The following is a 22,454-nucleotide window of genomic DNA, read 5'->3' on the forward strand; positions in this document are numbered from 1 at the left end:
CAACTCGTGGTCTTATAAACCAATGATCCCGATATGTTAAGGACACGCCACAAAACGTATATATAGTCATAATTAAAAATGTAAGCAAAGTCCCTCGTATCGTGGATGAACTGTTTCCAGGGCTCTGGTTAGAGCCGACGAATCTGGCTGCAGGCACGTGCATTTGTTGACAACAATAATCGGCGCTTTGACCAATATCATTTTTAATATTTCACAGGGGGAAACTGCTTTTTCCCATGTGGAGTTACACACATTTGTTTCATTTTTTTTTTTAAATATTTGACGCGTTTGGCCACCCTGTATGTTTTGTAATGGTGACGTTGCACCGCCGGCTCTGTAGGGGGCAGTCGAGCGCAGGCGTCGGAGCGAGTGAAGAGAGAAACAGTGTGGAAGGGGAAGGAAAGGATGCAGTGTGAGGCAAACACGACTGTCTTAAATTAATTTATCAGCCGTTATTTGTGTAAAAAAAAAATGAAGTTGGTGAGTAAAGTGGGCGACGGAAGGGAGCACAATGGAATGTTTGGATAGCCAAGCAAACCCGTGTTGTAAAAAAAAGAGGCTGGTTGCAAGTGGTTCAAAGCACCTAGCTCTTGCTAACTGTTAGCATGACAGCTAAGGGATCTCTGTCCCATCCACTGGGGCTAACAAGGCAGCTGACAGCGAGGCTGTGTGAACAGTCTCTGGTGTAAACTGTTAAAGATGTGTACGCAGTCAATCGGTTAATGCTGTGTGAATCAAGTGAAATAGTTTTATTTGTAATGAGACTACAGGCATGTATACACACACACTCACACACTGGCAGCTTCTCTCCCCTGTACCTAAACACTGTGTTGTCATGTCAACAGCTGCTATTCGCAGAATCATAGATTCTTTTCGCCCACGCATGTGTGTTTCCCCCTCCTGCAGTACTGTCTGTCTGGTCATCCTACATTGCCTTGCAATGTCCTCAAGTTCAAATCCACCACCATCATGCTGGACTGCGGACTGGACACCACCTCTGTCCTCAACTTCCTGCCCCTTCCTCTTGTGCACAGGTGAGTCGCTGGCATCAGTGGTGCCGTCTTTATTCATTCAGTCATTTATTGGCGACCAGACTTGCCATTATTTTGGAATCGCTCTAAATATTTATGTTTTTGTCCCCCGCAGCCCGAGACTCTCCAAGCTGCCTAGCTGGGTGTCCAAGGACGGAGCTGTGAACTTGGAGAAGGTATGAGTAGCTGTTAGTGATGAATTTGATTGTCAGTGAATTGAACTTCAAACTTGAAAATGTCTTTCCGTCTGTCCAGGAGCTGAAGGAGTGTGCAGGAAGAGTGTTTGTGGACTCACAGCCCGAGTTCTGCCTCCCTGAGGTAGGAATCCCAGCCACCACACCTAATGTATATCGGACAAAAATGTACTAATCATCAATCCTTTTTTAGTTTTATTTGTGTTTGCAAGATTTAAACCAAAAAAATCAGTAATTGGCTAGTGGCTTTTAGCAGTAAGGCCAAAATTAAAAGCGTTATTATGATCATAATGACTATGATTAAGAAAGTGTGATTGCTATAATTATTTTTCACCTACACGAGCTACAATTAAAATGTGAATTATAATACGTGTTGTGATACGTGTTCACTTGATATAGTAATACCTACTCTACAGTCTACTACTCTATAGTCTGGAATTAATTGACGTTCATATCTACCACAGAAAGAACTGCTGGATCTGTCTACTATCGATGTCATCCTAATTTCAAACTATCACTGTATGATGGCGCTGCCCTACATCACTGAACACACAGGCTTCACAGGGACAGTTTACGCAACAGAACCCACCCTGCAGATTGGCAGGTAAGAACTCATAACCAGACGTCTTAACCACTGTATTATTTGTTTTTGAACCAAAAGACAGCAGCTGGGGGTTTCAGATATTTAAAAAATGCTTCCTCTGGCTGTTCTTCCCTTAGACTATTGATGGAAGAGTTGGTGAACTTCATGGAGAGAGTTCCCAAAGCCCAGGCGGCCACCTGCTGGAAAAATAAGGAAATACAAAGGTAGGTATACGCTTACACACAAATTAAGAGAGATGGGATGTTCTCACTGTTAAACTTGTCTTGCTTTGGTTTTAATTTAAAGTGATTAAGAAAAATGTCATTTCACTTGGGAGTTACTATCGCAGATAAATCCTGGTGTCGTTTTCAGGATGCTCCCAGGTCCACTGAAGGATGCGGTGGACGTGTGGACATGGAAGCGAAGCTACAGCATGCAGGAGGTGAACTCTGCCCTCAGCAAAGTGCAGCTTGTGGGTTATTCACAGAAAGTGGTAAGAACTTCTTTAGTCCTGCACACTCTACTCTGGATAGAGGGGTCAGAGTTCTCCCATGATTTATTTTAAACTTCTCTCGATAACATGTTAGATCTGTTACATAAGAGTTTTATACTCCCTGCCCTGCTGTCAGTCAGTCGACAGATAGAATCCAATTCTGTGAGAGTCTCTGTCAAAATGTAAATGTTGTACTTGGTGTGCTTCTTATTTCTAAGCAACTCTCTCTGAAACTGAAAAATCGAAGGGAAAAGAGAGGATTATGATTGTTTATTGTACCAATATATCTCGATCAGTCCTCTTTGTGTTTTTCTACATTTTTATTTCCTCATGGCGATAATGTCTTTCTCTCCAGGAGTTGTTTGGAGCTGTTCAGGTCTCCCCCCTGAGTTCTGGCTATTCGTTGGGCAGCTCCAACTGGATCATTCAGTCCCATCATGAGAAAGTGTCCTATGTGTCGGGTTCATCCCTCCTCACCACACATCCACAGGTAGGTCAACTGGCTTAATGCTCAACTAGATGCAATTTCACAAGGCATTCATACAAAACCTTTAACAACCAAGCGTGTGACAATAGAGGCTGCAATCAGACGCTTTGTGTATGTAAATTACAAATCTTGCCAGATCTTATAATGATCTCCAGATTGGAAATATATCAAACTCTCCTCATGCATCTGAGTTTTTGTCAGTAGTTATTTTATAAACCATGCTTGTGTTCACCAATTTGAATTCTTTGAAAAAGTAAAGGGCATAAGGGCGTTCTGCTTGTTTCATGCTACAGCAAATACACTGCGAACAAATGCAAAACACGATCAACTGGATTCTTGTTTCTGTAATTTACTATCTGACTGGCATCACTCTTTAATTCACTACTGTAACAGTCGTCTTTGCATCTATAAGAGACATTGTAGGATTGTTAGCATAAAGTAGAGAACATCCTTTGGACACTGATTTGTTTATTTTCTATCATCGGAAGTTTGAGGGCGCTATATAGAAAATAAATTTCACTTAAAAGGAATTTCATTTTATTTTTTTCTCCCATTTATTTATTTATTTATTTCGACCGTGTAAAATTCAACCAAAAAAAACCAGAAGTTGTTGAAAACATATCCAACAAAATAGAAAAAAAGAGAAAGAGATTTCCTTAATTTACATGCACGAAAAGGAGTAGGGAGAAGTATAAACTTATTTAATCCTACCCCTTATTTATTAAATCATTATTCACAATAACTCAATGCAATTACATAGCTTGACATACTTGTCACTTATCAGACCCATACTTACATATTTACAGTTAAATACAGTTCATATGTTACATATACATTGAACATTAATTGTCTTGAAAATAGAGCTATATATAAGGGTATATACATTTCCAGTATAGAGTAACAATAAGATCTGCATTTGGGACCAGTCAGACTGGGAAAGAGAACCATTGAGTATCTTTGTCATAGGAAGCGGACTGGGACTGAGATGAAATGTGTCTTGAACTATGATAATATTACTGGGCAGTGATTTTTTTTTCACAAAATGACTCTTTCATTGGTCCGGTTAATATTTAAAGTATCTCCACTCCTCTTCTCCCAGCCGATGGACCAAAGCTCCCTGAAGAACAGTGATGTTTTGATCCTGACAGGCCTCACCCAGATGCCAACCGCCAACCCAGACGGCATGCTGGCAGAGTTCTGCAGTAACCTGGGTAAGGTTCAAGTGTGCTGGATTGACCAAGTCTGTACATAAAAAAAAGTCATATTGTTTAAATGTCTGTTGTTATAAAACTTGGCCAGAGTAATGGCCTCGTCTGTTTATCATTTGTTTTTACGTGTAGCTATGACAATTCGCGCCGGAGGCAACGTGCTGGTCCCGTGCTACTCCTCCGGAGTGATCTACGACCTGTTGGAGTGTCTGTACCAGTTCATCGATAACGCCAGCCTGGGGACCACGCCCTTCTACTTCATCTCACCCGTCGCCAACAGCTCGCTGGAGTTCTCGCAGATCTTTGCCGAGTGGTGAGCAGTTGTTTTAATTAAAAACTGACTTGTTTAAAAAGGAAATCTGCTAAATACGATGATGATGGAGACAAAATCAAACATCAATGAGCACAAAGACTTTCTGTCTAAATTGTGTTGTAGTTTTTTGGGAGGAAAGAAACCATGAGTGCAAGAGGGCTTGATGATGTTTGATTTATTGTTCAGTATTAGAAGAATTATTATTATGTTATATTATTAGTAGAGAAGCCAGTATTGCTGGTCAATTATCCACTCATGTTGACTGCAGTCATACTACTTAAGTGATTCAGATTTTCTGCCAATGTGTGGAATTGCAGCGTGTTGTTTCTGGATATTCACACAATCATAATATTATATTTAAAAGCAGCCAAAAACTCCACTCTCCACACCCACTCGCTGATTAGACTGCTTTGCTTCACCATCGTATATTTGGATTACTTGATACAGTTATTTGATCTCAACCACAGGATCATTCTGGGATTTGATGATTAGGGTTATGATTAATATATTTTTTTCATCATTTCAGGCTTTGTCACAACAAACAATCAAAGGTGTATCTTCCAGAGCCTCCGTTCCCTCATGCTGAGGTGAGTCCTGCTGCTGTCTCGTATCAGTGAAGTGAAAACTGCTGCATTTCAGAGATAATGGATTTTTTGGGGAAATCCTGATGAAATGTTCACTGGCATGTGCCTGCAAGCCACGGTCAGCGCTTAGAGAATATTAGTCAATTAGCAGTTGAAACCACGGTGAGAGGCTGTTTGGCAATGCTCATTTTTTATTTTGATTTGACACTTTCTCTGCATTAGAATTTCTATCCAATATTGATTTCCCTTTCATATGCAACAACAGCATGAGAGTCCTAAGACTTTTTCAGCATGTTTCATTGCAAAAAAAACCCAGAAAATACCTCATCACTTAGAGGGAAGCATTTCAACGTCAGGTACTGTAAGTGTGACAGCACCTAATGAACTGCTCTATCAAGTTTTGTGGTTGCCGGGGAGGATATGTCACCTCCAGATTAATCAGCCTTTACATGGGCATGATATCCTACATTAATTAAACCCCTTGAACCAGTCAAATACTGTGTTAAACAAGACATTGTTATCAAAATATTAATTTAAAAAAATGTCTAATAAGGAGCTTGAAATATATTTGCCCATATTTTTTGGACTAAAGTAACTATGGATAATACCTAACACTTTGTGTTTGACACTGTTGACTGAAGATTAATGTTGGTATTTAATATATGCCAACAAAAGTACTAGTAGCTTAGTTTACTACATATTGCACTGCCAGTCTGAGAAACAATGGCTAGATGAAACTCTTGTATCTCCTGCCTAGAGCATGTTGAGTGAACGTAGAAGGAACACTGATGTAGGCTTCCATGTTACACTTCCTGTGTTCTCCATGTTTCAGCTGATCCAAACCAACAAGCTGAAACACTACCCCAGCATTCACGGAGACTTCAGCAGCGACTTCCGGCAGCCGTGTGTGGTCTTCACCGGCCACCCGTCTCTGCGCTTCGGGGACGTGGTGCACTTCATGGAGCTGTGGGGCAAGTCCAGCCTCAACACCATCATCTTCACTGGTAGGTGTCTCACAAACCCTGCTGTGTCATCAACTACACACGGGAGGAGAAGATGTCACCATTTGATCATAAAGCAAACCCGACGCTTCTAAAAGCCCCCTTGCCTTTTCTTTCTGGTCACCAGAGCCGGACTTCTCCTACCTCGATGCCCTGGCTCCCTACCAGCCGCTGGCTATGAAGTGTGTTTACTGTCCCATTGACACGCGGCTCAACTTCCACCAAGTCTCAAAGCTGCTCAAGGAAGTCCAGGTATGTTGTGTTGTTGCATTTTTGTGTTGGAATCCCATTCAGAAATGTGGCGGTGTAGTGTTAGCACCTATCTACAGCGAGTGTTAAGAGAAATGATTTTACAACTGAGTTCATCAAGGGATTCTCTTTCTTAAGAAGAGTGAGAGTCTTCAAATAGACGATAATGACTTGAAATTATCACGATTGTGTAGTGTAGAAATGGTTGCTCTCAAGGGTTGTTTTTACACTCAACACTAGTGAAAGGTGAAATGCGCAACGAGCAAATAACGAGGGGGCGAGTCAGACGCAGGAGAAGGAAACCAATGAAACTCTGTTCACAGCAGCCATCTTGAAGTGAAGTGGCAGGAAAACGCAGGTGTCTGTTATCACACTGACGAGGGTTCTCACCTGTTTCCATACGGAGCCTTAATTAATGTGATCAGCGACACCTGTGTGCACCTGCTCTCTCGCGTCATCGTCTTCTTTGAGTATTTACTGAAACTTCCATTACACGGTCAGTTCATTCCATATTATACAATGTAAAATATTCACAAATGGAAAAACTGTACAACTGTATTATTACATAATATTATAGCTGTGTTTATTTGAGAATAATGACACATTTTCAAAAGCAATGCTTTTCCCAAATATTAAAACATTATTGGTGGCATGCTACTACAAAATTTGCCCAGTTATGACAATATTAGGAAATTAATAAGAAAAAATAAGTAACCTGTATAAATAAATTAACCTGATAATGTAATGATTTATTAAATTGTTGGTCAAGACTTTTTGTTACATTATTGTGCAGTTATTAAATTATTAGGTTTTATGAATTGTTTGATGGGGTGAAGTGGATTATTTAATTTAAATTATTAATAGATCCAAAGCATGTTCCCCTGCTTTGTGCTAACAATCCTACAATGTCTTTTCCTAGATGCAAGGACTACTGTATAGTAGTGAATTAAAGAGTGATAGTAAATTACAGAAACAAGAATCCATTTGAACGTGTTTTGCATTGGTTCAACCGCGGTGTATGTGCTGTAGCATGAAACAAACAGAACGCCCTTATGCCCTTGACTTTCTCAAAGATGCAAATAATATTGGTTGTCATTAATCGGGAAATGATTTCATTATTGGGTTCTACATGCCTTTTAACTTAATCCAAGATTAACAACATCATTTTGCATTTAATAGCCTTGATTAAGTTCAGGCTTGGTCTAAAACTGCTAAGAAAAATAAGTGAGCATGGACGTAAGGCCTCCAGAGCGAGAGAGAAGCTTTTGTTCGATGAACCTCTGACATGTTACAGATTATTATATTTTACAAAGGCGTCAGAAAAATGTAAGTAAAAAAGTAACAGCACACACGTCCTTTCAGTGTAGCGAACAGGAGTTGATCACTGTCCCGTGTGTTTGCCTGCTGCAGCCCCTCCACGTGGTGTGTCCGGAGCAGTACACCCAGCCTCCGCTCAGCCAGTCCCACCGCTCCGACCTGATGCTGGAGCTGCAGCCCCCTCCCATGCCCTACAGACGCTGCTCCGTCCTCAACCTGCCCTTCCGACGCCGCTACGAGCGCATCTACATCCTTCCCGAGGTGAGTCACATCACAGCAGCCACCCGCATGAATACAATCTTCTTGAACTCATCTTGTTAAAAGGGATTAATAAAGTGGTGTTGAATAAAAGATTCTAAAAAAACAGCCCCTTCAGAAACAGATGGCGGGTGAATGTTTTGAATTCTCTTGTGTTTTCAGGAAACAATGACATATGGTGGATAAAAAGCTTGTCAGAATTAAAGATTGAAATACATTATGGAAATATTAAAGCTCCTGTCAGACAACAGGTGGCCAATTTTCTAGTCTTCTTCCCCTATTCCAAGCTGGCAAACTCCCTGGTGCCCTCTGAGATTAAACCTGGCATCTCCGTGGCAACTGTGTCTGCAGTGCTTCACTCCAAGGACAACAAGCACACTCTGCAGGTGAGTCTGTCTGCTCTGAGGAATCTCTACCACAAAATATCTATTTGGATGATTGAACTTGTGTGGTCTGGCTGCAGTCAACTGACAGCTCCCTTTCACGTTGCGTTGCCAGTCGGTGCCCAAACCCCCTCCAGCGCCCCCCAGCAAGAAGAGAAAGCGAGTGATGGAGGAGCCCCCTGTGGTGCAGGCCCCCAAACCCCTGCTGAGCGGAGCTGTGCCCCTGGAAGCTTTCCTGGCCACATTAAAAAAGGTGTGTACTCTGCACACATCAGTGGGAACAATATATCAATTTTTTTTTTTACAACAGCCAACAGTTACAATGAATTTGTTTTATTTTCCCTCTTGTCATTGGCTGACATTTCCCGCAGCTGCAGCATTCCCAGTGGAGCCTTGAATCTTATCTCATCTCACATTACAATCTCCCTGTGGCATTGCATTGCTGGGATTACCACGTCTTTTACAGCAGGGAGCAGGGATTTTATCACAGCAGATTTAAGAAATAAAACTTTAAGACATTTTTTATTTAATTAAATGTGTAAGCATGCTCCCGCTGTAACAGCTTTTACTGCCCCCAACTTGTTTCACTTTTCCCTCAGCTTTTTTTAGTTTAGGGGAAAATGCCATCTGTCTTCCAATAGATTCTGCTTGACACAAATATAAAATTTAGACGGGCATTTATGAGTCCATGTTCAAACACCGGCAGGCATCCATCTTGCCAAACTAAGACAACAAACTACGATTGAAAGGTTAATCGTGTGTTTTACGTCCTCATCGGCAGCATGGGATCACAGAGGTGAAGGTGGAGGAGACGGCAGACGGACACATCCTGCACCTACAGGCAGAGGACACGCTGATCCAGCTTGAGGAGGACGGGACACACATCGTGTGCGACAACAACGAGCCGCTGCGCACCTCGCTCAGAGACCTGGTCCTCCGCTTCCTGCAGAAACTCTGACCTGAATCCTCCTCATACCCTCCCTTTGCTGGTCTTTTAACAGTGCTCCTGCTTTATTGTTGGACTGTGGACAGCAGCAGAAACGACATGAGAGAGGACGAGACAAGGCAAAGAGCTGTGAAGTCAACTCTCCTCACGTCGGTCTCATTTAACACTGTCATTTACACAAGTTTCATTGTAAAGTCCACTTACATTTTGTAAAATAGTTTTTTTGTATTAAAATATTTCTCAAAGTCACCTCAGTGAGTCTTTCATCACTGCGGCCTCATCACTAAGGACAGTGAAATCTTATAATGTACAAATGAAAATGGAGAGATCATCAGTCATAAGTTCTGGTTTTACTAAAGAGGAAGTAAAAAGAAATACAAGAGAATCATGTACTGTTAGTTCCGCTCGGTTCCTAATGCTAAATGTCATTTTTATTACCCACAATACAACTTCATTATTTCCAATCTCTGCATTACAAGTTGAATCCAGATGTCATGTCTTCAGTTTGTGAGCAACTCATTAGATGCAGAAAATTCCCACATGTAATAGCATCTGTCTATAACATCGTTGTTGTGTCTTGAATGAAATTTTCTAAGTTGTTTTCAAAAAGGGAAAAGTAAAAATGGAGACGGTGCACCGCGACAGGAAAAACAGCCATGTTGGTCTCTGTCACTGGAGAGATTTTGACACGTTATAGCAGGAAAAGCACGTAGACGTAAAAGACGTAAACTAGAATGGCCATCAGTGGAGGGCATACCTTGCCAAGGCTCAACAGTCCACTTAAATGCAATCAAACCTTATAATTTAGCCAACAAAATGATGCATGAAAATGTAAAATAATATGCCTGGATCAGACCCTCTGTACAGACCCGTGCAAAAATGTAATAGGTTTTCTCTTTGCCCATGTCCCATCCTTCCACCAAGTAGTTTTTGTGAAATCCTGCTGATAAACTAACCAACAAAATAAATGGACAGGGGGTGAGAACAACCCCAAACATGGCAGAATGCACTTGAAACTGTCTTCCTCTGGTTGGTGTAAACGGTTTAATATCTTGAAGTAAGCATATGGTGAATTAATATCTCAAGAATGTTTCGGTTCAAGCTAACACTTTTGAAAAGGCCGATGAGGAAAGTGTTGCTGCGGGAGTTATTTCACCAGCGCAGACAGGATGGAAGCAAAGGAGCCTAGATAGACACATCACTCAAATGTGTTGAGTCACGCGTGACTCTTAGCCAAGAGCAGCAGCACATTACAGTGTCACGCTGTCACCACATTTCTTCTTGCTTAAACAACTCTTGCATGACCACCTTACCAATGATGGTTTCATCATGTGCTTGAGACCGTGTCCCCAGCCACAAGAATCAGCATTTCTTTTTTTCAAAAATAGTCAGTTTCATTTGTTACCGCTGAAGTAAGTACTATAATAATGAGTCAAATTGCTCTTTGTTCGCATCTCGTGTCGACGAAAACTGCAGTCAGGAGGATATGCTTGTGACATTTGGAGGACAGACTGCTGGTCAGGATGGTCATGGCCTGATGCACATGCTCGAGTGGCTCGAGTGGATTTCCAGACTTCAGTGGGTCTGTCCAGAAGCAACATATTCATATAGTTTATATGCAATCTAGATATCATTTGATATCTAAAAGCCAAAAGCCGAAAGCCAAAGTATTGCTTATCAATAATTCCTAGGGAGTTGACTACTACTATATTATGTCTACATATGTGGTGCAAATTAGATTATTTAACAATACGCAAGTCTTTCAATTAGTTCTTTATTCCACATCTCCTCCTGGTTGCCCCCAAAATTTGCAGGTCATAACGATGGATACGCAGCTCAATTTTCAAGCATTAAATCGCCATCGGTTGTGTTTGTAAAGCTCAACAAGAAAAACAGAATGGCCGCATGATATGCTGAATGAATTTGCACTCAAGGTCGAATAATTCAATGTGGTAACATGATTAAAAAAAAACTGAGTATATAATGCCATCATTTTACATAGGGGGGTAATGCTGTTCTTTTGCATTTATACAGTTGGATAGAAAGAAGAGTGGATGGTTTTTGGAATTATGTCTACCGACTATTCTACTAAAGTAGCTGTAGTTTGGTAGGACATCTTCTCTAGGCCACACTTGTATGCTTTATCTCACAATATATGTTGCATAAGTAAGGTCTGTGTCAAATAACGAAAGCCATCATCAGGCAAGTATGACACTTAACTACACATTTGGTCAATTATGCTGCATTGGCGCCACCTAGTGGTTGAATAAGGGAAGTGTTATGTGCGATCGGATGGTATTTGTGGTTTTTTTTACCATATGCTCATGAGTCATTTCTTAATTGCCCGTTCCCAAATGACTGACAGCAAGTCATCCCATTGTTAATAGTTACTGGCAGCAAGTCAGCAAGTTGTTACTGATTCATGCTCCTGAATTAGTTGCATTAAACCAGATTTGACCATGAATTAGAGTCAAATAGTCCGAATATTAGACCCATCTCCTCTCCTGGTGGTTTTAGATGTTAGGTGTCTGGATTCTGTGTTAACATAAGCTGATGTTGTGCAATTTTTTTCCTAAAGTGACTGACCTACTGTATACAATCAACCAGTGGACACTTTGACCTGTCAGGAACAACCCTGAACTTGGAACCGCTGAATGGAATTCAGCTAATTCAGCCAGAATTCAAGAAGACTGGTAGAATGTCATGATCAGAGATTCTGTCAGTTCCTCACAAGAGTCAGAGTGTGTCTTTCTAAATGTATTATGTTTGTAAGTCATGATTTAAGCTTTTAATTATATTCAAACTACACAACTTGTTGCCTGGGTAAGTGTTGTGTGTTGGCCTCCACTGTAGGTCTACAGGGATCCTGTAGGGGGCGGCACTGCGCTGTAATTTTTTTTCATCTGGTCGTTTAGTCGGAAGCAGGAAGTGCGTCACTAGCTTGCGACCGAACGACCGCTGCCATTTTGACGTGAGAGGGAAGAGGAACTCGACACAACAACTGGGAAACAGTTCGATCGTTGTTCTGCCTACTCAGTGACACTAAACAAGTATTTCAACATGGCTATGCAAGCGGCGAAACGCGCTAATGTAAGTTTGGCTGGTGTGTTCTGTGGTGGACATAGGTAATAGCGTCTTCGCGAGTCGGCTAGGAGCTAGCGTTAGCATACGGCTAGCCAGTTAGCGGGCTAACGAACAGAAAACAAGCACGCTGGTTAATTTAAAGCGTGTTTTCTTTTTATCTAGCTGGTAGTACAGCAAGTCCTCAGTGCTATTCGACGATGTGGCTTTTTGGGACCATCCGTGGTCTGAATTTGGTTTTGTAAATGTGGCAACACGTACGCTTATGTAAACAGTGTGACATCGGTGGCTCGAAATGAATGCGTTTGCTTGTTTCCGGTTTTCAGCAGTACTTAATCCAAGCCGGGGTTGGGTGAGCCGATGTACGAAAACTGAAATGTTGTGAATATGATAGCCAAGAAAATAACTTGGCTAATGGTTATTTCACAAAGAATTGAGCCAAATAGATATTGAAAGTTGTAGCTCTTTCCGCAGTGCAAGTTGGTCTCTTAAGTGTTTCCATTAGATGAAGAAGTACTCAAAATATTCTTTATGTGTTTCATGATCTGAAATGTAGTAGTGTTATAGGAGTGGTCGTAACATCTGCTCGAGTGTTCAAGGTAAAAATGTAATTCCCGCTGTTGAACTTTCCTGCAGATACGATTACCCCCTGAGGTGAACAGAATCCTGTACATCAGGAACCTTCCCTACAAGATCACAGCTGAGGAAATGTACGACATCTTTGGGAAGTACGGACCGATACGGCAAATTAGAACGTAAGTGTTTTTACCCTGTAGAAGCCCAGAGTGGACCAGACCAGGCACATCTATACGCTCTCTTGCTGCTCGATGAAAGACACAAAAGCATGATTTCTGTTCTGTTACTTGTCACTTGTCGTCATATTATCTGACCACAACTCAAAAGAACCTTCTCATTGAGGTCTGGGTTTGATATTGGCACCAATTTAATAAGACTGGATTATTTTATAATATGTGTGTCACCAGTGTGGACCTCAGGTACATGTGGTGTTCTTTGAGCCACATCAAACGTTATATATTATATTTTGAGGCTTTTCAGCACTGTAATGAACTGTCAATGTGTCCAGGGAGTAGTCTGAATTTGAAATTGTTCTGCGCTGAACCTCGACAAACCAAAGCTCTCACGACCGACTGATTCTCTCCGCTCACGTTAAAGGGAGTGGGGGGACTACGACAGCTGAGTTGGGCAGAGCATTATATCAAAATAAAAAGACAGCCGGTCCAAAGCACGACTCGGATCCCTTCGTTATTCACAACAAACCAACGTTGCATGCCACGCCTGCTAACTGAGCTGGACAGTATTTACTGGAGGAGCCAACCGCAGTTTTAACGATAATTAAAATTTGAAACGGTAGAACCAACCGTTGGGAAGTTCACAGCGGTTTACTGTGAAACCGGTAAATGTTTCATCCCCAGTCATCATATTGATGAATATATTAGATTATTCTGCACAAAAAGAATGAAATCGAACAAACAGAGAGACATCATGAAGGTCTGTCAGAATACAGCCAGCCACATGTATTTTTGTTAATTGTATACAGAGAATATGCAGTCTATTTATTGCACCTGCTCCAGCATTAGCCACCTACCTATAACGCCTTAATCAAAATGGATACCAAGCTGATTGGTTCCATGAAAATGTTGTATATGGACTTTTAATCACTTCCTCTATGTGTATGTATTTCTTTCTCTTCTCAGGGGGAACACACCTGAATCAAGAGGAACAGCCTATGTGGTGTATGAAGACATCTTTGATGCCAAGAACGCCTGTGACCACTTGTCAGGCTTCAACGTCTGCAACCGTTACCTGGTCGTCCTCTACTACAACGCCAACAGAGTACGTGTTCGCATTACAGCCCCTGTGTGTGGTTGTGGTCAGATCACATTGTAATATAGTTGAGGAAATGTCTGACAAAAGTATCATTTCAGAAATGGAAATGAACACAATACCCTCATTGTTTAATTTCAAAATGTAATGTAGTTTTCTGTTTTACCAACTCTCTGCAGGCTTTCCAGAAGATGGACACAAAGAAGAAGGAGGAGCAGTTGAAGCTTCTGAAAGAGAAATACGGCATCAACACAGACCCTCCAAAGTAGCAGTGTGTTGAAAGCCCCCTTTCCTTTTTCATAATCCAGAATTTATCTTTTTCAATCTTTACATGTTGTGTCAGGGCACTGATTGATGTGTGCCGGTCACAAAGAATCTTGTTTTTAAATATTCACTTGTCAGTTTGATCTTTAGGACAAGGAATTCTTCAGCCACAAACAAGTTTTACCAGGATATCGATCAGTGACTGGTCAAAGTATTTGCCTGCGGTTCTTTATTTCCTTTTTTCAGTCTCTTATTTCTGCAAACTTAATTTAAAGTTAACCATGGCCTCCGATGTGCGATATGAATTTGAGTTGCTCAGTAACGACTATGTAGAGTGTAAGGTTTCTGTAAAATAAATGTTCCTTTTCTAAAAGCTCTCATCTCCTCCCCTTTTTATGCTGTGTAGTTGTGACGTAGTGGAGGCGCTGTCCTCTGAGTGAACCCTCTCAGATCAGTCGACAAAAGCGTTTACGCGGGTGTTGGAGAGTCAGCCAGCTCTTAAGTTTGCCCCAAGCATTACACGGCGTGTGATGATGCGTCTCCGGGGCTTTAGTTTGGAGTTTTGGCGTATGTGCGAGGACACAAACCTCCACATGAACCCTGTGCTTCCAGTCGTGTTGTGGTGGGTGAACACTGCAAGATTTCTCATGACATTTCTGCTAAAAACGTGTTGGTGTACGCTGCAATAACAACACTCCTATCTGTTATTGTTTCAGTCGGTGTAAGCCCACCTGAAACACAAACATCCTGTCATTTTCCCATAGAGGAATATTTAAAAGAATAGCAGTTTTTATACAATTGTTGAAGAAAAAAATGTCCACAACAGTGACACCTAGTGGTTGAGCAGAGACATTACTTCAGGATAGTTTCCTCCAGTGAGCAGTGCATCTGTTCAGCCAGAGTGATAATACATTTATCTGTTGCACTGAGTAGACGGGGAAACAGCAAACCTTCACAGGCGGACTGGTCACCGCTGAAAGAAGAACTCCCATTGTTCAGTTGAGTAAAAGTAATAATATCACTATACTATATATATATACTGGGATAAAAGTAAAGCCCCTGTATTGTGTGACCAGTACAGAAGTATGATCAACAAAATGTACTTAAAAGCATCAATATGAGAGCTAAGATGACTACTGTATCTTACCAACTGAAAATGAAATGAATGTTTTTTTAACATTAGCAGCAACTTGTTAAGATTTTTCTTGTGACAGTAAAGTGAACGTTGTAGAGGTTTGGACAGATTTTTGAACATCTCACCTTTGCCTATAAAATCTTGTGATCAATACTTCAACCTTTTCTAGATATTTTAAAGACCAATTCATTTATGACTTGAGAAAACAATTTCCAGACTAACTGCAGCTTTAGTCAAGGGCATCAGCAGAAATGTGCTCCTGTTTACTGTATTGTGATGTACAGTATGTGACATATTTACTGTTTCAGCAGCGTTTTAGTGCTGCCGCTGGTGAACGTTGGACTCGCTTCAACTGATTTATACTTGATAACATTTAAGTTATTGTGACCACTTGTCACTTAAGTGTTTTCCCCAGAAATGTAGAGGAACACGAAACAAACATCCTTTGTTCGTATGTACAGGAGTTAAGTAAGTATACTTTGTTTACATTCCACTGTGGTGGTGACGTTGTTGTTGCAGTGTGCCAGACGAAATGTTCGATATTCTCTCTGGATCAGTAATTTTCCCAACCAGGGGATGGTACCACGGCTGTTGGGGAAAATAAACCTCAGAAAATACTGCAAAGTCAAAAGTCAACTAAATAAGCTGCCGTGGAGGCTGACTTCATAGTACACATTACAAAATGATTGTTGCCTTTGCTACCACTTGAGGTACGAGACCAGACGAGAGCCCATAGAGTTCCTTTTATTAGAGTAAACCACAACACAGGGAGTAGTGCAGCCATGTCGTCAGGGACACAATACATGCTACAAAAGAATCCTCGTACACGGTTGCCTTCGCTTTACATTTGGTATCTTGATAGCAATAAACAGTAGACTGCAGGGTTTTTGTAATTAGAAATGTTTGTCTTTGCCTGGTAAAGAAGTTCAGAATACAAACAAGCCACAGTGCTGAGAGAGAGAGAGTAAAGGACGACGATGGACTGGTATGCTGGGCCTTTATTGCCAACCCTGTCTTGGTATGACGTATCACATCTCCTTCAGCTCTTTTAAACACTTGGTTGTAGTATGCAGGATTTGGAAAGTGTGTGTGTGTGGGGGCGGGTGGGTGGTGCTTTCAGACAGGTCCAGGTAAACGTATTCGAAGACACGAGTGAGCTCAGGAGGTCGTTTTTTCTGGCGAGGGCGCCGCACGTCGCTGAACTTCTCTGCGTTGAGTCTGCCTCGGTAACGTGTGCAATGCGTGAGAGACGGGAGTAAAAAAGTACAAAAAGATCGACTGACTGAGAACTGCTTGAAGAAGGGTTGTTGGATTTTTTTTGGGGGTGGGCGGGGGCGAATAGTTCAGCCTACTAACTAAACACATGGCTTTTACAGCAAGGGGCTGTCCTCTAGTAGTTACAGTGTGAAGCACGAAGTACGAGCAGGAGTGTTCGGATGCTGCAGGGGGCTGCTGTCGTCTTTTTTAACGCTCAGAGAGTTTTTCGAATAGAAAACTCCTCCCGGATTCGTCGTGTTGATGTGAAACCCGCAGGCTAATTGGGAGAAGAAGAAAAAAGAAAAGTGGATGTGATGGTGACAGGGGCTCAAACTCAGTTTGATAACAATACTCTCCAGCTACAGATGAATATGTTTTCTTCCTTCTCAATATACGTTTCTTTTGCTATACGTCATCCTCCAATGGAATCCTGAATTTCAATGTTTGATCTCACTTGATTTGCTTCAAAGATCTGTCGACTGAGCTCTTTCAGATATTGTTTCAGAAATTATTCCTCCGCATCCAAGCATCTCCTAATCTGCAACGAGATAAGTGTTTAGTTCTTAGCAGCACACACTAACACCTACATCTACAAGGAAACATGCTCCCACAGTTAAAGCAGTCAAAAGAAAAAAAAACGTCTGGACAGATCACAAAAAATTACATCCCGTTATGACGATATCTCGCGTGACCCTCCCTGTTCGGTAAAAATCTTTTTCTCCCCGCCGAGTGTTGCCGCCTTTCTGTCTTCACAGGATGCAGAGTGAGGAGCTTCTTCTTGTTTTTTTAAGGCAGAACCTAAAGGCATGCAACTGAACTACATTTATTTAGTTTTTTTTACCGACGGTACGAGCATGTTCTGGAAGGAAAAGTTGGACGAACGTTAAATCCAAATGTCTTGGAGAGCGACTGTCTCCGAGGTTGGATAGAGTGTCTAATCAGAGGCGGATACATTATCGTAGGAGTTTGGTTTCGGTCGACGTTACTCGGTATCATGGAACACACACACGGCTAGCGCCTGTAAACTCGGAACAATAAATAGAGTAGCGGTAAATTCAACGAAAGCACATCGCCGATGCACAAAGCTCCGGGTCGAATGAAACTGTATGGAAAATACTTTGCACACTTCACATTTTGGCAGTTGATCTTTAAATAATTTTAAATATATATTCATATTTATATATCTATATATATATTATTTGTGTGTGTGTGTGTGTGTGTGTGTGTGTGTGTGTGTGTGTGTGTCTGTGTCTGTGTGTGTGTCTGTGTCTGTCTGTGTCTGTGTGTGTCTGTGTGTGTCTGTGTGTGTGTATCCGTCTGCGGTGTCAGTGTCCCCGCACTCTTGCACCGCCCCTCGCACACTCTTGTATGTTGTGTTGTAGATCTTTTGATAGCAAATAACATTCTCATGCACACGAGTGTTTCAAACACAAGAAGCAGGTAGTCCAAGCATATAATTATAATTTTTTTTCTTTTTCAGTGGAAATAGCTGCAAACTGAATGGAACATGAAATTTCTTTCTGTGCAGTCCGTGGTGGAATGGCGGAGCGCGGGCCGCTCGCCCCCCCTACAGCCTATTTCTGCAGGTCGCACTGCAGCAGTAATACGATGGACGGGTCGCTCTTGGCCGCCTCCTTGAACTCCTCCAGCGAGATCTGGTCGTCGTTGTTCTTGTCCATCTTGGAGAAGATCTTGTCCACCCGCTGCTGGGGCGTCAGGCCGTCCTCGTTCATCTTCATCATGATCACCGTGCCCACCATCTTGTAGATCGCCTGCAGGGGGAGAAAGAGGACAGCAAAAACCCATTTAAAAGAGAGACAGCTCAAGTGCAGCCCACGTTTGCCTCACTTTTCCTGACAACTGTTAGGACAACGTGAGGATGAATCAAGGAAACACACTTTTAGTGAAGTGACTTTCCTCAGCTGGATCACCTGTCAGTGTGCAGGTGTGACCTGCTCCTCAAAGTTTACATTTGGACTAATGATGAAATGTCCTGTCTAGTTCGCAATCGTGTTTAGAATAGGGGTCGACCGGTACGGCTTTTTACGGGCCGATACCGATTAATACTAATCTAAGCGACTGATAACCGATATCTGTCTGCAGTAAAAAAGTGTCAAACGGCGTCCAAGTTCAGAATAACACAAAACTTGTATGACATGCCTTAAAGCATATGTTTAATTCACAGAACCTTTCAACATGACCTTGGACAAAAAAGTGCAGGGAGCTATCGGCGGCATTATTATGAAGTTGAACTGAGGCTGCATCAAAAGCCAAAGCAGTACTATTTAAACTGAAATTATGTTATCGGCGAATCGGCCAAAAAAATGGCAGATAATCATCAAATGTTGAATATTGCTCAAATAATCGGTCGACCCCCTAATTTAGAGTCACTACTGTCTGCACTTTTTAATATTTCTTTTAATTCTTCTCCTCCCGTGTGACAAAAAATAATGTGAACTATTAATCTCTGCGTGTTTCTCCATGACAAGCACAAAGAAGGTTCTTTCTACACTGTAATCAGTTATATCCGTCTGCATGAGTCGATATTTGTCTTAGAGAAATAGAAATAAATATCTCACATCAAAATCTATTGTCAACGAAAGGCGCAGTGATTTTAGCGTCCCAATGTGAGCAAACAGAGATTTTTTTCTATTGATTCACAACAAATATCTTTCCTCCCTTTCTGACTGACTGAAAAGACAGATCACGAGAGTAACTTACAGATCACATGAGGAGGATTGATATCTAAGGAAGGATCCTTGTGTATCCGCTCCAAACGTGCACCTCTGCCTCTCGTTGCCTGTGCCCTAATATTTGTGTTTATGAATAACTAAGGGTCCTGTCGGGCCCCTGCGGCCTCAGACCTCTGCTGTATAACCTTTTAAGTAGAAAACAATTCAACAATGTGCCACATCCTTGTGACAGCAGGTTGGGAGGCAAACAACGGCATGTGGCAGCGCGTCACATGCTCATCCGCTGCAGCCACCTAAACACAGCAGGGGAGCCTTAAAATAATATCGCCTATTATTAATCTAAAATCTATGGCAAATACATGTTGACATTAAATTCAAACTTGAGTTGAGATAAATGAATAACCGGTGCTTTTTAACACGATGTAAGGATTTAACGGCAAACTTGTGATCTGCCTCATAAAGGAACGCAGCATGTGAAATCAGTGGCGTTTTTTTTTGTGTGTGTGTGTTTTTCCTCGTTACCTCGATTATCTCCAGCATCTCCACCCGTGTGATCTTGCCGTCTCCGTCCAGGTCGTACATGTTGAAGGCCCAGTTGAGTTTCTGCTCGAAGCTGCCCCGCGACGTGATGGACAATGCGCAGATGAACTCCCTGAAGTCGATGGTGCCGTCGCTGTTCTTGTCGAAGGTCCGGAAGGCGTGCTGGGCGAACTTGGACGCGTCGCCGTAAGGGAAGAACTGCAATGACAAGGAAACGGGTGGAAAGATAAGTATAGGTTTTATTGTATATTATTTCATCACGCCTTTCAATGTTGGCTTGTTCCCCAAGAAAAAGAAAATGCCACTCTTTCATGTGTAGCACCTTTCTTTGTAGTTCTTTGCTAGAGGCTTGGGTCTATTATTGCCTCTCTGAACTTTACCCTAGTCATTCGTTGGTTCTCTCACTGATGAAAAACAAATGTACAAAGGCAACATTGGTTTTTATCAGGGCCAAAAATAAACGATGTTTGCGCTAAACCCCCCAAAAACCAGCACCTAACTTGAGATCGGCTGAGTGAGGCCGCTGTCAGATTAAGCCCCGTCATGAGTCCAGTCCTCGTGAATGTTTACATTAGCATCCACACTGTCAGGCGGCTTCAAAACTTTGAGCAGATTTGCCTTATTGTTCATTTCCCTGGGATAACCGGTCACTTCAAACCCCGTCTTATCTGAGAGGTGCATGTGAAATTCTAAAGTAGCCGACGACAGCTACACTGTGGTCTCCGTTGACCCCCGAAGGGAGGCTGTCTTTTCCCTGAGGCCTCCTTGACACATCAAAAAAGATACACTCAATTATTTTGATCTGCTTCTGTCCAATGTCCCCTACGTATATGTTAACATTGGACAGAAGCAGATATGTTATATATCAATATTACTTATCCACTGTACGTAAGTTGAGTCGACGCCGTGGATCAGCTTTGTTCTCGGTGGAGCTCCCCTGCCGGCGCGAAACAGAAGGTCAGAGGTTAACGCACTAACTCTGTGGACGACCCGCTGAGCCCCGGCTCGGCTCGTCATCTCCTGTCGGCGATGAACCCCGCGGGCAGCCGCGGGAAGCCGAGTGACTCATTAGATGTGACCTCCCACTTGACCTCCCTGGTAAAAAAAACCCCCTCCCAGAGCCGATGGGAAATCTAAGCCGAGGCCAGGCTGCTCTCTGCGGACTCGTGTAAAAAGAAGAGAGCTGGAGTTTGCAGAAACGGAAACAGCCTTCGTCAAGCAAATAGAGCAAACAGGAATTTATATTCTACTCTGTGGTATTATTTGAGAGAAGAGCTTGTAGTTTATTTTTGGGGGCAGCTTTGTTGCTGATCTCACACAAAAAAATGTCTTCAAATCAACATCTTCATGTGAGACGAGCAAAGGAATTACTGAAGAAGAGAATCAGACGCTCTTGAACTTCCTGTTACCTGTTTGGCGTTGTTTGCTCGGGTTCAGCGAAAACTGCGAGCATGAATTTATTAAGTCAATACGAGAGGCGACTCGGAGGCAAAGCAGCTCCTTCTTCGTTTGAATATTTCATCGGCCAGCAAATGTCAAGAGATCCTGCTTGTACCGACATTTTGCAGGACTACACGAAAGAAGATCAACTGCACATTTCTTTTAGAGGGAAGTCAGCTTTTATAAGTTACGCCCTCAAAGATTTGAGTATGGTTTATGATAACTGATGAACCAATAGTTTGATCTAACATTGCACTTTGCTTGACCAATTCCTGGAATGTCTACTCTACTCCTGTACATCGTAAAGATGCATCAACATCTCTTTTTGGCCACTTGGTGCCAGTGGAAACACGCTGTGAACTCAACGCTGACATATTATCATTAGAGCCAAGATCCTCCGAACGCAACCCGAGCCCCTGACTGTTGTGCAGTTCTTGTTGCCATGGCTACAGTTTGCCTGTTTACTCTAATCACACACGTGTGGTGTGCAGATTGAGCTCCTTGTCCTTGGAGTGAAAAGACGATAAAGCACCGTATACATTGGAGCGTGGATGCAGCGTGATTGACAGTCTGGTTCCAAAGAAACCAAGACGGCGATGGTCAAAATGCTGAACCCGAGGATTCACTGCCGCAGGAACTCCACTTTGATGGCTACATGTTCCGCTATGTTCACCAGCTAAATGCTACCGATGTCTGCTTATCTAATGCCGGACAGGTAGTGTGCAGTTAGGTATTCAAAGCTTTTTCACTGCCTGTTGTGTCAAGACATGACGTTGATGAGAGCGACGAGTGAATCAGAATTTTAGATGTGGTCCGTTAAACCAAACCAATTAGTGTTAGGACACGGAGAACTTCTGTAAAGCTGAGAGTACAGGGCTGGGTGATGACTATCTAGGAAATTTGTTGCTACAAGAGACCACTAATGCATTATGCAAAACATTTGATCCCACAGCAGCTTTAATCTCCGAAAAAAGAGGCCAGAACTTTAAGAAACATCTGCTCCAGTTCCAAAGAGAAGGCGATCAGAGGCACGTGTACTTTTTGTTTTAGACGCTGCAAGGCTGCGCTACACCGTGTCCTCGCCCGTGTGCAGGGCGGACAGGCTCGTGATACTCTGAAGAAGGCGAGGACGCTGCCACGTAGCAACGGCCC

The 22,454-nt window shown here is 42.3% G+C and overlaps 3 protein-coding genes across 3 annotated transcripts in view; 2 read left to right on the forward strand and 1 right to left on the reverse strand.

Moving 5' to 3' along the window:
• Positions 1–329: 329 nt before the first annotated feature.
• Positions 330–9,296, forward strand: ints9 (integrator complex subunit 9). Its single transcript, XM_035617992.1, has 17 exons — positions 330–480; positions 907–1,034; positions 1,147–1,207; positions 1,287–1,349; positions 1,690–1,829; positions 1,946–2,032; positions 2,181–2,301; positions 2,657–2,791; positions 3,888–3,999; positions 4,129–4,309; positions 4,836–4,896; positions 5,726–5,897; positions 6,022–6,146; positions 7,554–7,721; positions 8,006–8,104; positions 8,217–8,354; positions 8,883–9,296. Exons 1-17 carry the CDS (start codon positions 472–474, stop codon positions 9,057–9,059), a joined length of 1,977 nt encoding a protein of 658 aa, XP_035473885.1. The 5' UTR covers positions 330–471; the 3' UTR covers positions 9,060–9,296.
• Positions 9,297–11,976: 2,680 nt separating this feature from the next.
• On the forward strand, positions 11,977–14,610 carry sf3b6 (splicing factor 3b, subunit 6). The gene is made up of 4 exons (XM_035618359.2): positions 11,977–12,137; positions 12,765–12,883; positions 13,844–13,982; positions 14,153–14,610. The coding sequence occupies exons 1-4, from the start codon at positions 12,108–12,110 to the stop codon at positions 14,240–14,242; spliced, it is 378 nt and encodes a 125-aa protein (XP_035474252.1). The 5' UTR covers positions 11,977–12,107; the 3' UTR covers positions 14,243–14,610.
• Positions 14,611–16,100: 1,490 nt separating this feature from the next.
• The window catches only part of vsnl1a (visinin-like 1a), a 29,857-nt gene continuing 23,503 nt past the window's right edge, over positions 16,101–22,454 (reverse strand). The window contains exons 3-4 of the mRNA XM_035618345.2: positions 19,845–20,060; positions 16,101–18,401 (exon numbers count right to left, since the gene is read on the reverse strand). Coding sequence (XP_035474238.1) covers positions 18,204–18,401; positions 19,845–20,060 — 414 coding nt within the window. The 3' untranslated portion in view covers positions 16,101–18,203. The remainder of the gene's footprint in view (positions 18,402–19,844; positions 20,061–22,454) is intronic.

The sequence above is a fragment of the Scophthalmus maximus genome, chromosome 18, assembly GCF_022379125.1.
Source record: "Scophthalmus maximus strain ysfricsl-2021 chromosome 18, ASM2237912v1, whole genome shotgun sequence".
Classification (NCBI taxonomy): domain Eukaryota; kingdom Metazoa; phylum Chordata; class Actinopteri; order Pleuronectiformes; family Scophthalmidae; genus Scophthalmus; species Scophthalmus maximus.

Coding starts and splice junctions, on each gene's coding strand:
- sf3b6 (XM_035618359.2), top strand. CDS start 12,108: ATGGCTATGCAAGCGGCGAAACGCGCTAAT. Junction 12,138..12,764: donor AAGCGGCGAAACGCGCTAAT/GTAAGTTTGGCT, acceptor ACTTTCCTGCAG/ATACGATTACCCCCTGAGGT. Junction 12,884..13,843: donor CCGATACGGCAAATTAGAAC/GTAAGTGTTTTT, acceptor TTCTCTTCTCAG/GGGGAACACACCTGAATCAA.
- ints9 (XM_035617992.1), top strand. Junction 1,035..1,146: donor CCCCTTCCTCTTGTGCACAG/GTGAGTCGCTGG, acceptor TGTCCCCCGCAG/CCCGAGACTCTCCAAGCTGC. Junction 8,105..8,216: donor ACAACAAGCACACTCTGCAG/GTGAGTCTGTCT, acceptor TTGCGTTGCCAG/TCGGTGCCCAAACCCCCTCC.